This window comes from Carettochelys insculpta, chromosome 14, assembly GCF_033958435.1.
Source record: "Carettochelys insculpta isolate YL-2023 chromosome 14, ASM3395843v1, whole genome shotgun sequence".
In the NCBI taxonomy this organism is placed as follows: Eukaryota; Metazoa; Chordata; order Testudines; family Carettochelyidae; genus Carettochelys; species Carettochelys insculpta.
The window spans coordinates 2,684,892-2,699,883 of NC_134150.1; the positions used below are offsets into that span (position 1 = coordinate 2,684,892).

Sequence of the window (14,992 nt, forward strand, 5' to 3'; positions counted from 1 at the left end):
GAAAAAGAAATGACAGAGACCTCACCGGACTGTAATTGGACTAAAGCCCTTGTACCAATAAAAATGTTCTCTGTGATTAAGTACAACGATAAGAAAAAGCTTGTTGTGCCTCCATCTTCTATACCTGTACTACATAGCCATTTACTTTGCTTTAAATATGATACTGTAAACTTGTTGCTACTGTACAGCTAGACATATTGTTGTACTACATAGCCCTGGATATATTTATATGTTTCTGAGGTTTTAATATTTTTAACAACTGTTTTACACCAACCAAAAAAAACCAAAACAGATGCTGCTTTTTGGGTTTTTTTAACCAACTGCCAGATAGAATTGTGTGTGGTGTTTGTGTTTTGATTTTTCTCTTGACCATACGTTTTGATGATTAATACGAGAGACCCCTGTGTCCCAGTTCAGAAAGAAGATGATTATTGGCATGTTGATTTAAAAATCTTAAAACGATAGATGGCATGTCACTTCTCCTATTTCTGTTACAAAGTACAGTTGTGCAAGATTACTTTCTATGAAATAATTTCATGGAACAAGGAAAGACTATTGAAATCTGAAACCTAACGTAGTATAGTGCGGTAGTGTACATGGCCAGTCAGAATAAAGCTGGTTTGCTTTGTGGCCAGGTGTAAAGAAGACATTCCAATGTGAGCTGTGTAGTTATACCTGTCCGCGTCGCTCTAACTTGGACCGCCACATGAAAAGTCACACTGACGAAAGACCACACAAGTGCCATCTCTGTGGTAGAGCTTTCCGGACAGTTACGCTGCTGAGGAACCACCTCAACACTCACACAGGTATGGTTTGCAGAGGAAATGCTGTGCAATCGGTAAAGACATTGGTATACTTACACTTCCTGTATGGTAGGGATTTTAGAGAATTCATCCCTTCATATTAGTCACTCCATCCCTTGTATCTTGAACAGTTCTCCTACAGGATAGTTCCATAGGGAGAGGATTTCATAGGGGCTTGTTACCTCAGTGTTTCTCCTATGGGCCCTGTTTGCTATGTGTCCTGCTGGGCCAGTGGAGAAGCGTAGTGTGTGCATGGAAATACCTGACACATGGCATGATCCAGCTTCCTCTGAAGCTCTTGGAAAACACTTCACTTCAGTGGAAGTTGGTTGGGGCCCTAAACTTATATCAGTTCCAGGCTGATGCTTCTACTTGTGAGCAAGCAGGACAAGAACGGGACAGGGACCCTCAAGAGAAGAGTGTAAAGGGGACCAGTACACATTTATTTAAAACAGAAAGCAGTCAAGTAGCACTCTAAAGACTAGCAAAATGGTTTATTAGGTGAGCTTTTGTGGTCTGAAGAAGTGGGTCTGTCCCACCAAAGCTCACCTAATAAACCATTTTGCTAGTCTTTAGAGTGCTACTTGACTGCTTTCTGTTTTGATAGTGTGTAGACTAGCCCGGCTTCCTCTTTGTCACTATTCAACATTTATTTAAAGTTTACATTAGAGGGAAAAATAGAAGATATTTACTTAGTTTCATTATAGAGGCTTCTTGTCTAGTGGTATAGTTAAAGGGAACGAGAACGAAAATTAAGCCACTGCTTGCAGTAAAGCGAGTGGATGGTGAAGACGTTTCCACAGCCCAAATTTCTGTTATGCACACAAGACCTAGCAAAATGCATGGATTCTAGGAATAACTGTGAGATCTGAAGATTGTACAGTGTTTTGTTATCTGTAGAGACGACGTCATTAAGATAAATGCCGTCATTAAGATAAATGCATCCTTTTGATCATCCTCACAAATTGTAAATCTCTTAAGTAATCTGATGGTTATTTTACCCAAAAGTGGTACATTTTCTGTTGTTGTGCACAATGTCTGTACCACAGGGCCTCAGGTTTTTCAGATTATGAATTCTAAGTTATAAAGGCAAAGCTAATGTATTTTTATGTTGGCTTAACACTTAACTTGAACATTTTCCCCCTCCTTTTTGGCTCTACACGCTTAGGTACACGCCCTCACAAGTGCCCAGACTGCGACATGGCCTTTGTGACCAGTGGAGAGTTGGTTCGGCATCGCCGTTACAAACATACTCACGAGAAACCATTCAAGTGTTCAATGTGTGACTATGCTAGTGTAGAGGTATGTTAAGGTTCATCATTCCAACACAACCAGTCATTCCCGCCATACGTGGCAAGGGACGGCGTTAACCATTTCCATGGGAACACTTTTTCTATACGGGAGTTTAGACTTTCCCTGTAAAAAAGGTCTTTGAACAGAATTTGTGTTAAACTCCCTCACTGAGAGGACATGGGGAGACTTTATATATATATATATATTAAAAAAAAAAAAAAAAAAAAAAAAAGAGGGAGAGAAATTGGTTTGTGGGTGGAATGAACATAAAAAGCCGAGTAATTTTTCACTCGCCTTTGGTGACCCAATAGCAGACTTTTTATTAATAAAATTCAACATTCAGGGTTAATTGGCTAACTCCAGGGTGTAGCAGGTAACAGTATCTTCAGATAAATGTACTTTATGGTTGGTAACGCCTTTGGATCTTTATACTTCAGTGTGCTCTCACCCTTGTGCAGTGCACTTTCTTGTTAAGAAGAATGACCATCTGCCATTTGTCTGTTTTCTAACAGTCCTTCCTCTTGTTCACAATTACTGAAAAGCCGACTGGGAGGTGGCTTTCTGTAAAGTTCTTCTCCTTTCCCTAAACAGCACTGAAGCAGAAGGAGAATTTTTTAAAAACTAAATGTAACTTTGGTGCGGGGTTGAAGGGAGAGGAGGCTTAGGCAAACTGAGGGTCAGGATTGTTGACAGGAGTGGGGCATGGTGAGATGGTCCGGCATGAAAGTGATCTGACGGGTTAGCCAGATTCAGGATGTTGGGGGTGCTTTGGTTAGGTGTAGCAAATGGTGACAGAAGGTATTTTTTGCTCATTGAAGGGAAATATACAAAATTCTGTTTCTTTGAACACAAGAAGAGCCAAACAAGAGGTTCTTGTCTTATAGCCCCACCCCTCTTTCGCCAGTACCACAAGCCCACTCTTAGGCTTCTGTCAGGATCACAGATTCTCCAGGCTTTGCTTTAGCTTAGTCCTCCTTCTCATGCACATATTTCTGGGCAGCCTGACTTTTGCCTTTGTTTTGGGTTTGGAGACTGTTGTTTTAGTCACTTCTTGAATGAACAATGGTGGGTTATGTCCGATTTGTAACAACAAGGTTTAACCCAGCCAGCGGCACTATCTAGGTTCTTTTGCTGTACAGTTGCTGTGGACTTTTAATGGGAGCACTTTATGGATTTGAAGTTCTGACGGGTGCAATGAATGCAGTGCAGTGATTATTGGTGGAGAAATAACCAGATAATCACTATATGCATCCTTCTCTGGAACTAGCTTGTGCTGGGGTTTGTTGTGGGTCAGTAACCAGGCAACATCCACACATTCTGTAGCCAAGGCTATTCCAAATCCCATCTGTATGGTTTGTAATGTGGGCTTGAACCTTTTGGGTGATACAAGACATCAGAAGCCCAGCAGAGTCCTTCAGTTTAAAACCATCAAAACTTACTGCCGAATTTCATGGCTTGGATTCTGAAAAGCTGGCTTACTCGTGTCTGCAAACACTGATCACCTTCTTTGATTTCAGGTCAGCAAGTTGAAACGCCACATTCGCTCTCACACGGGAGAGCGCCCATTCCAGTGCAGCTTGTGCAGTTATGCCAGCAGGGACACTTACAAACTGAAGAGGCACATGAGAACCCACTCTGGTATTGATTCCACGCTTTTGGGGCTTCCGCATTGGGCAGAGGAGTGCAGGAAGGTTAACGTGGGCTAGCTCTCAACACACCTGTCACCTTGAACTAGGAAGGTGAAAGACTGCTTCATGTTTAAGCAGAAAAGTCTGCAAGTGAAGAGCATGCGCCTGAGTTTAGCGTCTAAATCCGTAAATTGAAAAGTGTTACTGAATGGAGAAACGTGAGTCTGCTGAGAAAGCCCATCTCCAGTTTTGTCCTAGAAAACTAAACACGTGTTTAGTGGAGTGAGAGCTCAAGAATACAGGCATGCCATAGAGTAGGAGGGTGAATCTGAACATGAGGGCTTATTCCACCTTCAGTGTTCACACAGACATATGGGGTACTGCTTGTTCAGTGTTTGATACAGGAGCATCTCACTAAACTGGTTTGTGAAAACTACATGGGTAATTGCAGACCCAACTACCTGGGGACGGGCTGTGGCCAACGGCAGCAAAGGGGGCAGTGTTTAAATGGGACTGGAGCTTCAGCTGCTGAGGGGGTGGTGGAGCAGAACCCCGGTCCAGGTGGTGCTGAGGGCTGAATACCTGAGGCTGGTGTTTCTTAAACTTCTTGAGACCACGAAACACCAAACAATAATAATTTTTAATGCGGAACACCCCTGAAAATTGTCTTTAAAAAATTGTCAGGCAAAAAGAAAAAACCAAACAGCAACATATACAGCAAAACCAAAATGAAGTAATTTGATTAGGTATCATAGCAATGAAAAAGTAACATTGTATCTGGTTTAATAACAGAAGATACAGACAATCAGCGTATGATATTAAAAGCTTTGAAGTACATTTTCCAAATACTCGCAGCACACCTGCAAGTTTTTCCACAGAACACCACTGTGCCATGGAACACAGTTTAAGAAACACTGCCTTAGGCCCTACCCCTTCTGGGCATGCAACCAGCCCCCTCCCCACCCTTTGTCCCAGGACCAGCGGTGGCTTTCAGCCCAGCTGGATAATTGACACCAAACACTAGTGTAATACTCATCTTGCTGCTGAGGTGTAAAGGAAAATGTCTGTAACTGTGTACAAGGGGAAGGGATATTGGCTCTTGTAAAAGCCAGAGTCTAATAGTGTGTGCTAGATCCTGGCATGTTGCACAGGAGCCCCTCACAAAACTCTTACTATACCGACATCCTCAGGGAGGCAGGTCCATTTTGGAACTGAAGTGCTGATTTACACAGTGGCTGTGTGATATGGGCAAATGTGTAGCAGGGGAATGAGACTTCCCTAATGTCCCCTAGCCTCTGAAAGCGGTAGATCCTCAGAGCACTAAATTACTGTGCCACCAAAGCCCCTTTTGGACTGTTCTTTCCAGTTCAAATGTGTGTTTAATTAGACTAGACTGATTAGTTCTGTTAACTCCATGCACTCTCTTTTTTTTTCCCCTACCAAAGGAGAGAAGCCTTATGAATGTTACATCTGTCATGCTCGCTTCACCCAGAGCGGCACTATGAAAATGCACATATTACAGAAGCACACGGAGAATGTGGCCAAATTTCACTGCCCTCACTGCGACACTGTCATAGCAAGAAAGAGTGACTTAGGTGAGCTCCGCTTAACCTTGTGCTGAAAACTGGCTTTCAGCAGGCCAGAATTTCCCAGAGCGGATGGGGGAGTTTTCACACAGATACAGAGATTAATATAGACTAAATTACCGCGGCTGGGGGTCCTCATGAGTGGTGCAAAATACGGTATTTACTGACCCGTGGCAGTAATTTGTTGATTTATAATAGTCACCCCTTACTGTGAAAACCCTTGGTTGTGTCTAATGCTATTCCAGAGTGGCAGCCTGCTTACCCAGAGTGCAAAGCAGGCTGGCACCCTACTGGCATGCACTGATTGAGCCAAAATGGAAATGTTGCTTGTTGGCTCTATGAAATTATCTGTACCTGCCCATATAAGGCTCAGTATTTAAAGTCAAAACCATGCTGTCCTAAGCTAAACTCGAGCAGTTAAATGACTGTGTTCTGAGCAGGAGTCCCTCCGCAGCTTTCCATAGAAAAGAAATCCTACATATTAAATTATTTGTGATCGCCGTTGTACACTGTGTGGGGTTCTGACTGCTGGGTTGCAGTAGTGTAGTTCTCAAGTCTTTCAAGGTTTGTTTTGTAAACTGCTATTGTCATAATGTAGGGAGTTGATAATAGTTCTGTAGTGATGTATGACATGACGGGGCTTCTGGTACTTCCACTTTGACTTGTGTGATCTGTTCTTCTCATTTTTACAATTGGCTATTTTTAACCTCTTTGCAAAATAAATGGAAATGCACAAAGCAAAGAAACCACTAACCGTAAACTCTAGCCTGATTCTCACTGCTTTGTCGCACTCAACAACAAAATTGTCTGCTTTGCATTTAACTTCTTTTCTTCACAGGACATAATTTTGTGGTTCAATAAAGCAGATATTTAATTAGCTTATTAATGAACTGTTAGTTCTCAGGTGCTTTCCTAGCAAGATAGTGTTTGTGCATTTGGTTTGGGAATGGAAATAAGCTTCCTTTTGGTAAACAGTAAAACAGACATTTCAGGAAGAAAATCCCAATTGTGTGGCAAAGCGTTCTTGCTGTAATTTCAAAGTATTAAGGGGGTCCAGGCTTTTGGCTTCCAATTGGCTCTACAGGATGAACCTCTCTAATCCAGAACACTCTCATCCAGCAACATCCGTAGTCCAACATGATTTTTGTTAGCCAGAGATCGTGGGTGTGGCCAAATTTCCCACAGTCCCATAAAGTTTGTTTAAAGCCACTGGTCCTGGCTCTCAGTGTTCCATGCTGTTACTTAGCTGTAATTTATCCCATATGTCTTCCAAGAGCCCAGTGAGCAGTGGAAGTGGTGTTAATGCCGGTAGACCATATTGACCTCCCGTGGTCTGGCAATTCCCTCGTCTGGCACCAATTAGGTCCCAAGGGTGCTGGACAAGAGAAGCTCAGCCTGTGTAATGAAGCACCCGAGAGGACAGATATTAAGCGAATATCTTTACCAGCTGTAATACAAGGAAAGCAGAGGGTTAAAGACTTTGTTTCTTGTGCTGTTAGGTGTTCATTTGAGAAAGCAGCATTCCTACATTGAGCAGGGCAAGAAGTGTCGTTACTGTGATGCCGTATTCCACGAGCGATACGCTCTCATCCAGCATCAGAAATCTCACAAGAATGAGAAGCGCTTCAAGTGTGACCAGTGTGATTATGCATGCAGACAGGTAAGTCTAGTAGTGATGGTTCCTGGGAGGCTGGCTGTTCACACAGCCTTTTTGAACATCCAGAACAGCATTCTTATCCAGGCATTGTAGAGGTAAAGCAGCTGATGTCTTGATGCCTCCTCTTTCAGTCTGTTTAAGAATTGATGGGGAAAGCTGAGTGCCTTTTACCTCAGCAGAGGATCTCTTCAGAGAAGTTTATCTTCTAAAGGAGACAGTGGAATATGCTTGTCACAGCACTGGAGTCTTGGTTAGCACAGAGGAAAAAGAGTGCGGTTAGGATCTTGGAAGCTGAATGTAAAATGGAGGGAGGTGTCTCAGCTCACCTGAAGGAGTTTCCACCCCACCTCCCAAATACTGATTTCAGTATGAAATAGAGCCCCCCCAAGCAATGACAACCACTGCCCTTTTGTGTTCATATGTCTGGTCTGTTCGCCACTGCTTTGTTTTGCTTACTCTTCTGAGCGTGTCTCTCCCTGAATGACAGGAGCGGCATATGATCATGCACAAACGAACCCATACTGGAGAAAAGCCTTACGCCTGTAGCCATTGTGATAAAACCTTCCGTCAGAAACAGCTTCTCGATATGCACTTCAAACGTTACCACGACCCCAACTTCGTCCCTGCTGCCTTTGTCTGTTCGAAGTGTGGGAAGACGTTCACTCGCAGGGTAAGTGAGCAGACCAGGCTGCAAGGAGGTGCAGAGGGGGTGGTGTTTCATAGCAAAACAAGCAACAAGCATGTGTTTGAGAAGGAGAGCTGGACACAGATCACACTTAGTGCATTCTTTGCAGCAGTAACCACTTACCCAAACTGAAAAGAGAGCAGATGACAAAACTCAATCGTATGCTAGTGCAGTTGTTGGTTCCTCTGGATTCTACCTCAGTGAGGATCTATTACTGGTTTGTTTTAAGGGCTAAGCTATCAGCAGTACACTCAGGCTTGACCTGCTGCCTGGTTTTGATTGGGTGTTGGTTTTCCTTTCCCTGATTAGAACACCATGGCGAGACATGCGGATAACTGTTCTGGCCCAGATGGTGTAGAAGGAGAGAATGGAGGGGAGCCTAAGAAAGGAAAACGTGGAAGAAAGAGAAAGATGCGTTCTAAAAAAGAAGATTCCTCTGATAGTGGTAAGAGCGCATTGCTGTGAACTGGTTAAATGTCCCAAGCCTGCCTTATGAGAGTATGGTAAGCCAGTCCCTTTCCTGTCAGTGCCTTCAGAGTCAAGACTGTTTTCACTGGAAGTCTACAACATAGTTATTGCGTGTGCATTTCATTCCACCTGTGGGAGTGCACCCACGTAAATATAACAAGTTGATCTTTTTGTCATCACTCACTACAAGTGTAAATAGCCTGTGTTCTGCACGTACCTCAGTGTGCTCCAGCTATCATGCAGTGGGGGTCTGGGGCTCGTTAGTGTAGTGGGTGGAAGTTGAATGCTGTGAATAAGGAGGCTTCTAGCTATAGCCATGGTGTCCAACTAGGTCTGAAGCCATAATTGCTGTAGTGGCTACTGCAATAGCAAATTAACTATGCTATTCTGAAAACTTATTGTTTAAGCCAACCAGCCACACACACGGCCAAATAGCCACGTGTGGCTCGTGCTAGCACCTTAGACACTGGGGAGCTACAGCCTGTAGTCAGTAGGGCTCCCTGGCTGCTGTTGGTGTGTGTTCTGCTGTCCATAAGGGTAAGCCGTGCACCATGTGAGAGTCTGCGCTGGGGACAGTGGTTCTTCATTTCTCTTTTCAGTGGGTGCGGTGAGAGCCTGTGGCGACATTGGAAATGATACACAGGGACAGGTGGACAAAGGATGGGGTTTGATAGGGAGAGCTGAGATTTCGTAGAACCTGAGTTCAGAATGGTCTGGCTTATAAAGGGTAATTGTTTTACCATAAATAGCAGCTTCCAGTGTTCAGAATCGATTGAAATGCCTTAATTTTGTTTTTATCGGCGTGCTGATTTGTATTGTGGTAACCCCGAAAGGCGTCAGGGCCCCATGATGCTGGGCACAGTGCAAATGAGGAAAACCAGAGCCCCAGAGAGGAGACGTCCTGAAGATCAGTGGCTGAGCCAGAAGTAGAATGCAGGCAGTGTTTTCTCTAAGCTGAGCGCTTTTGGCTACCGGTGAGAGATTCAGGTGCCACCCAGCTGATTAGCAGAGCTCCCACAGCCGGCAGCCTGTGTTTCTAGTGGTGGTGCGCATAACAAAACTTATTGCGTCCCGGATGGAAAAAATCAGAGGGAACACTGAATGCAGATTTTCTGAATACCAGCCCAATGCCCCAGCCACTGGCTTCTTGCTTGTGAATTAGTTTACTTTGTTTCTTTTTAGAACCTGGCTAAATCTTTGTACTGGAAGAGCATTTTCTGCATTCACAAATGCCTTGATTGAGTCCAACTGAGAGCTTAGCTCTGCAAGCTGGGTCTGGCACCTGGAATGCTGGGACCTCGGTTAGGCTGGCATGGCATGCACTCGAGTGCAGAGAGGGTTGCGTATGTTAGGGACGTAGGGTGTGAATTGTCCTCCCTGTCTTCCAGGATTAATTGAAGCGGCTCATGTCTTTCACTCTGTCTCCCAAGGTTTCCAGTTGTCCTGCCTGTCCACTTTCTGCCTCCAAGCTTATCCATTATTGGTAGCATCCACCCATTAAATAAATTGGCCCCTTTTGCGCTTGTGCTGGGTTCTAGGTTGACCTGCTGTTACACATGCAGTAATGTGTGCACACACCCACTCCATTCAGAGTCCCAGATGACCTGAGTTTTGTGCAACTGTTTGATAAATTTGCCATGGAGTCACAGAAGTTGATTGAAAAGTGTCTGGAGGAGAGGCCCAGCTGCACACCAGGGAGCTGTGTGACATGCAGATACAGCTCAGGACTGTGTTTCCCAGTGGTCGAGAGAACTGAAGAGTAGAACGTGCATGAGAGTCTGGAAGAGGCTTTTTTTTTCAGGACGTTAGAAGTGGGGTCAGAATTGTGCTTCCTGAGCAAGCCTCATTGCAGAGCCCCATAGTTACACGTCCTTAAAAGATAAACTGTGTCTTAGAGTTAAAGAGCAGAGATTACAGCACGAGAAGAAGCTTTTTGATAGAGACTGTCAGCTGTGCAGTCGTATGCACATGTCCAGGTTTGGAAAAAGCTGGGTGGGGTAGGCTGGCCAAAAATCTCTGCTGGAAGAGCGTTGGCTGAAAGCTTATGTGCTGAAGAGCTTTTCAAGGCTTCAAAAGGGGCCAGAAAGACTTCCTGACTCTCGTCTGCCTAGACTTCCCAGGGAGTCAGAGTGCACAGAGGTGATACGCCAACCGGAAAAGCACAGCCTGCGGCACAGAGGCGTAGTGACACCCAGAATGAAACGCACACTGCCCCAAGCCTGTTTCGTGAACCTGCAGCTAACCACTGCTAACATATCAGTGTCACGTGGAAAGCTGTGATGACATCAGCTGGATAAAGGGGGAGAATGCTGAATGTTTAATCATTCTAGTGTCTTTCTTCTTCTGCTTCCATGTTGTAGATAGTATTAGTTAGAGGTCTAATAACCCTGGGATAGAACACCACAGCATGTACGTGCTCAATGGGAGGGAAATGTTTGGACAGGGGAGCATGGTGAGAATGAGCAGCCCAGCAAAGCATGAGTGTGGCCAGAAAGCCAGTGCAGCTGGGGCGGTAGATCACCGCAACAGAGCCCAGGGGGTGATAGCTCCTCTCATTACACTGCAGCGGGGATTGCACATAGAACACTTGTATGCTTTGTGGTGTTACGTAGCACTGGGCCTGCTGAGCGTGGGAAGCATGCCGAGCCAGAAACAATGTTGTCCCATCCCATTCAGAAACCTCTGGGAAGGGAGCAAAGTGAATCCCTGGTGTCTGTGCATGGCCCTCCCCACCCCTTTTAGAGTGGAACACTGCGGTGGCCTGTGGAGCCCTGGTGATTCTCACTAGCCGTCACTGCACAGTCAGGCTGGTATCCGAGCTGGGCCAGGGCTATTATGGCACCCTTCTGACTCGGGGAGGGGTGCTTTGCCTGCCTCCAGCTCTTACTGTGTTTTCCCACAGTTGGCTGAGTGGCAGCATGCTGCTTATTGTGACTTCCCCACCAGCCCTTGCCCCTCTCCAACACATGCCACAGGCCGTGTCTGTTCTTCTGTAGAATGAAAGCGCTTACAGAGAGCCCCTTTGCCCTCCACACAACCTTCCTTTCATCACTCTCCTCCTGAAGCTTGTGCTCTTCAGCTCTGCACAGTAGGACAGCAGGAGCATGGGAGAGTCAGGAGTTCAAAGGGTGGTGACATGTTACGGAATGCAAGCATCCGCACAGAGGAATTTCAGGCGGAGGTGGACTTTGTTTTAGGCAGAACTCAGGGGCTAGGGTAATTTTCCAAGAAAGGTGTGGAAAATCGTTTCTTGTAGTGAGATTTGATGCTGGAGTAGCAAAAGAGAAAAGGTGGGGGCTCCATTATGTGTCACTTAAAACCAGTCAAAATGCTGAGAATAAGCTGTATTAGATAATCCTTCCACAGCCTGAGCTGCTGAGGGGAGACTGCCCACCCCACCAGCTGTCTCCATGCTAACGAAGCAGACTGAAGGTTCCCATGCCATCTCTTGGCAACTGAATTGATCCCAGATGCTGCACCTTTTTTCCCCTCAAGTTATAAAATATTTCACAGTGATATTGGTACTGCGGATGGGGCTGTTTCTTTTTTCCTCTTCAGGAAGATTACATGTGTAGCCTTCTAAGGTGGACAACTGTCTTGAAAAACCCTCTCATCAATTCCTTGTTACTAGCAGGTTACCTGCCTGCACTATCTTCACAGGATGAGTACAACAGAGAGCACCAAAGGGTTGGGTCTTGCTCCTGGTGGGCAGCTGGGGCTGATGTTTTGTTGCTGCATAAACTGAAAATTTACCGTTTTGCTCTGTTTTTTCAAAGAGGAAAATGCTGAGCCAGATCTGGATGACAATGAAGACGAAGAGGAGACAGCAGTAGAAATTGAGGCTGAGCCAGAAGTAGAGCCAGTGGCTCCCACACCACCACCTGCTAAGAAACGAAGAGGAAGGCCGCCAGGGAAAGCCAACCAACCAAAACAAGCCCAGCGTAAGTTACTGCCTGCCCTTCAGAGTAGTGACCAGCTCTATCAGGGCCTTGTGTGGGCCTCTGTGCGTCTTCCTGAGGGTTTCCATCTCTGTTGACCAGAGCATTAGGGATGTTAGTGATGATGGGGTCTCCATTCAGGATGGTTGGTTTGCTGGGGAAGAACTTTGGGTCGTCTTTGCCCACTTGACACCTGATCTTTGAGCGTTACTAATGTGTGTGAGCAGAGGCACTGTCTGTTGCATGTGCCCCCCAGCAGAGGGGGTGAAAAGATGGAGAGCTGAAGTGGTGTTGGCTACAGTGGGAGCTTAACAGTACAAGTGCTCACTTGGACAATCCCATCTCAGCTCCTCTCCTGAGATGAGGCTGTGCAGCCCCTAGGCCTGCTCAGGGCAGAGCGGAAGAATGACTTCTCGTGTCTCGTTCGTCACACTCCGGTTAATGCACCCCAGAATCGCGTTTGCTTTTTCTGCAGCAGCGTCACACTGGTGACTCATACTCAGCTTGTGGTCCGCTCTGACCCCCAGATCCCTTTCTGCAGTGCTCCTTCCTAGGGAGTCCTTCCCATTCTGCGTGTGTGACGCTGACTTTTCTTTCCTAAGCAGAGTGCTTTCCATTTGTCCTTGTTGACTTTCATCCTATTTACCTCAGATCATTTCTCCAGGTTGTCTGTCAGTTTGAATTTTCATCCTATCCCTCAAATCACTTGCAGCCCCTCCCAGCTTGGTATCGTTCGCACATGTTGTGAGTGTACTTCCTGTGCCATTATCTGAATCTGATACTGAACAAGACCAGTACCAAAACTGATACCTGGAGAGCCCCATTTGTTACACTCATCCAGCCCGACTGTGCACTATTGATAAGTACTCTCTGGGAACGATGCTGTGAGTGGCTGCTGAAACCCAGCACTGCCCTTGAGTCTAGTAAAAAATCAGAGGATTAATTCAAATGTTGCTTTGCCGCGGTGAGACCTGCTCTGCTCAGCACTGGAGTCTGACAGCATATAAATGCTGCTAAGATGTTGGGCGGCACGAGCTTGGGTAAACTAAGGTTGTATTGTGAACTGATGGTTAAGAGTCCGTCTCCAGTTTTGGTAATAAATTGAGTCATGGAAAGAAAGGAGATAAAACACTACTGAAAAATGTCTTTTTCAAAACCCCTTGCTGTGAAAGGGGGGTTCTGATCTCTCTCTCTTCATTCCTAGCTGCAGCAATCATTCAGGTTGAAGACCAGAACACGGGTGCAATTGAAAACATTATAGTTGAAGTGAAGAAAGAACCTGAGGCAGAAACAGTAGGGGAAGAAGAGGAAGCTCAGCCAGCTGTAGTGGAAGCTCCCAATGGAGACCTTACTCCTGAGATGATCCTGAGCATGATGGACCGGTGATGGAGGAAGGGCCCCGCTTGCTGACTGAACTGGCCTGAGCTGTGTTTAAATGGCTCAAATCTATTTTTCCTTTTACCTTTTATCTTGGCTTTGGGAAATGCATCATTTTAGACCATTTTACCAAACGTACTGGGAAATAAACCTTCAAAATGATGTTAGAATGTGATTTACCTAGAACTTGCTGTTTTATGTTAGCGTTACAGGATCACGGAGCAGTAGGATATATTTTGGAGTCCTTGAGGTCATCCTGTGAGATGCTCTATTCACTTTGCTCTGAACTGCATTGTAATGATGGTCCAAGGACAGTGTTTACATGTATAAGTTTTAATACACAAAAGTGGAAAATCGGAAGCCCTGACTAGAATTTGTGGTACACCGCTCTGGACTTGCCCTTTGCGTTCCAAAGGCCTCCAGCCGCCTTCTCCCAGTTGGGTTTTTAACTGTAAATTCAGACTTCTTGGGAGGGTCCTAGACTTTTTAAAATGCTTTTTGGTTTTGATTTCCCCCACCGACTAGCTCCGGTTCTCCAAGTCGGCCACATGCAGTAGCTTTGGCATGCTCCAACTGGGTTCTGTCCTCCATGCTCTGCTCTGGGAAAAGCATTTCTGTCACGGTCAAGCTTGTAAATAACGTTTTTTTTGTTTTGGTTTTTTTTTTTTTACATTTTAATCTTTTTCCATTAATTAAGAGAGATGAAAAATGCAGATTAAGAAAACCCCAGTGTTTTTAATTACTTGCAAATAAAGTGACAAGAGAATTGGTGGCATGTAAATGTTGGAAAGGCTGTTGATAACCAATCATGTAGAAGGAAGATGTACCCAGGCTACTGTTGCAGAACAGTGGAAGCCCATCCACTGAAATCTGGTTTGAAAGCACACGGACCTATATAATTAACCTTCTTTTCAGTTATAACTCAACAACTACATTTTCTTTGCTCTACTTTTGTAGTTGTATTTTGTGTTTATGAATCCTGTGTTCAGACCGAAGTGGATCACTGCAGCCCTGGAAACTTGGGCCGGGAAATTTTACTAGGTCAGTAATCATGAAATTTTGGATCTCTGATTTGAAAAAAATAAATAAATTAAAAAAAAATAAAAATAAAGACAACAAAGGAATAATGTGAAATACAAATGATGCCTGTATATGAACTGTCACATGTTTAAAATATGTAAGCTTTTTATAGAGCCTCAGTCTTGCTGATTTCAGACAAATTTTTCTTCTATGTATTGCTTTTAAGAGAGCTATCAGTTAGCTATCAGACTCTAGGTTGATGCATTTTTGTACTTAGCTGTACTGTGTGATATTTTTCATTATTTTAGAAAGCCAACACAAGAAAAAAAACTGTTATAAAATATGTAATGGGGTTTGAAAGCTGGGAAGGAGAATATACTGCTGTACAGCTAATAAATAATAATGGATTAACACGTGTGCTCCCTGCCTGCTTCCTTTGTACTGTTTAACCGTTGGACAAGTTTCTGAGCTGTCAGCTCCCTGTGAAGAAATGTCTCCTCCCTCCAGAAGGAAGCTGGGCAGCCTGCAATTCCGTGG

General features: G+C 44.8%; 1 protein-coding gene across 3 annotated transcripts in view; it reads left to right on the plus strand.

Annotated features, from left to right (window-relative positions):
- The window catches only part of CTCF (CCCTC-binding factor), a 43,940-nt gene extending 29,068 nt beyond the window's left edge, over positions 1 to 14,872 (plus strand). For all 3 annotated transcript variants that reach the window (XM_075009147.1, XM_075009149.1, XM_075009148.1), the window contains exons 3-11: positions 636 to 806; positions 1,972 to 2,105; positions 3,614 to 3,734; positions 5,170 to 5,319; positions 6,810 to 6,970; positions 7,455 to 7,637; positions 7,962 to 8,097; positions 11,897 to 12,061; positions 13,263 to 14,872. In XM_075009147.1, coding sequence (XP_074865248.1) covers positions 636 to 806; positions 1,972 to 2,105; positions 3,614 to 3,734; positions 5,170 to 5,319; positions 6,810 to 6,970; positions 7,455 to 7,637; positions 7,962 to 8,097; positions 11,897 to 12,061; positions 13,263 to 13,444 — 1,403 coding nt within the window. In that variant the 3' untranslated portion in view covers positions 13,445 to 14,872. The remainder of the gene's footprint in view (positions 1 to 635; positions 807 to 1,971; positions 2,106 to 3,613; positions 3,735 to 5,169; positions 5,320 to 6,809; positions 6,971 to 7,454; positions 7,638 to 7,961; positions 8,098 to 11,896; positions 12,062 to 13,262) is intronic.
- The last annotated feature ends 120 nt before the right edge of the window (positions 14,873 to 14,992 follow it).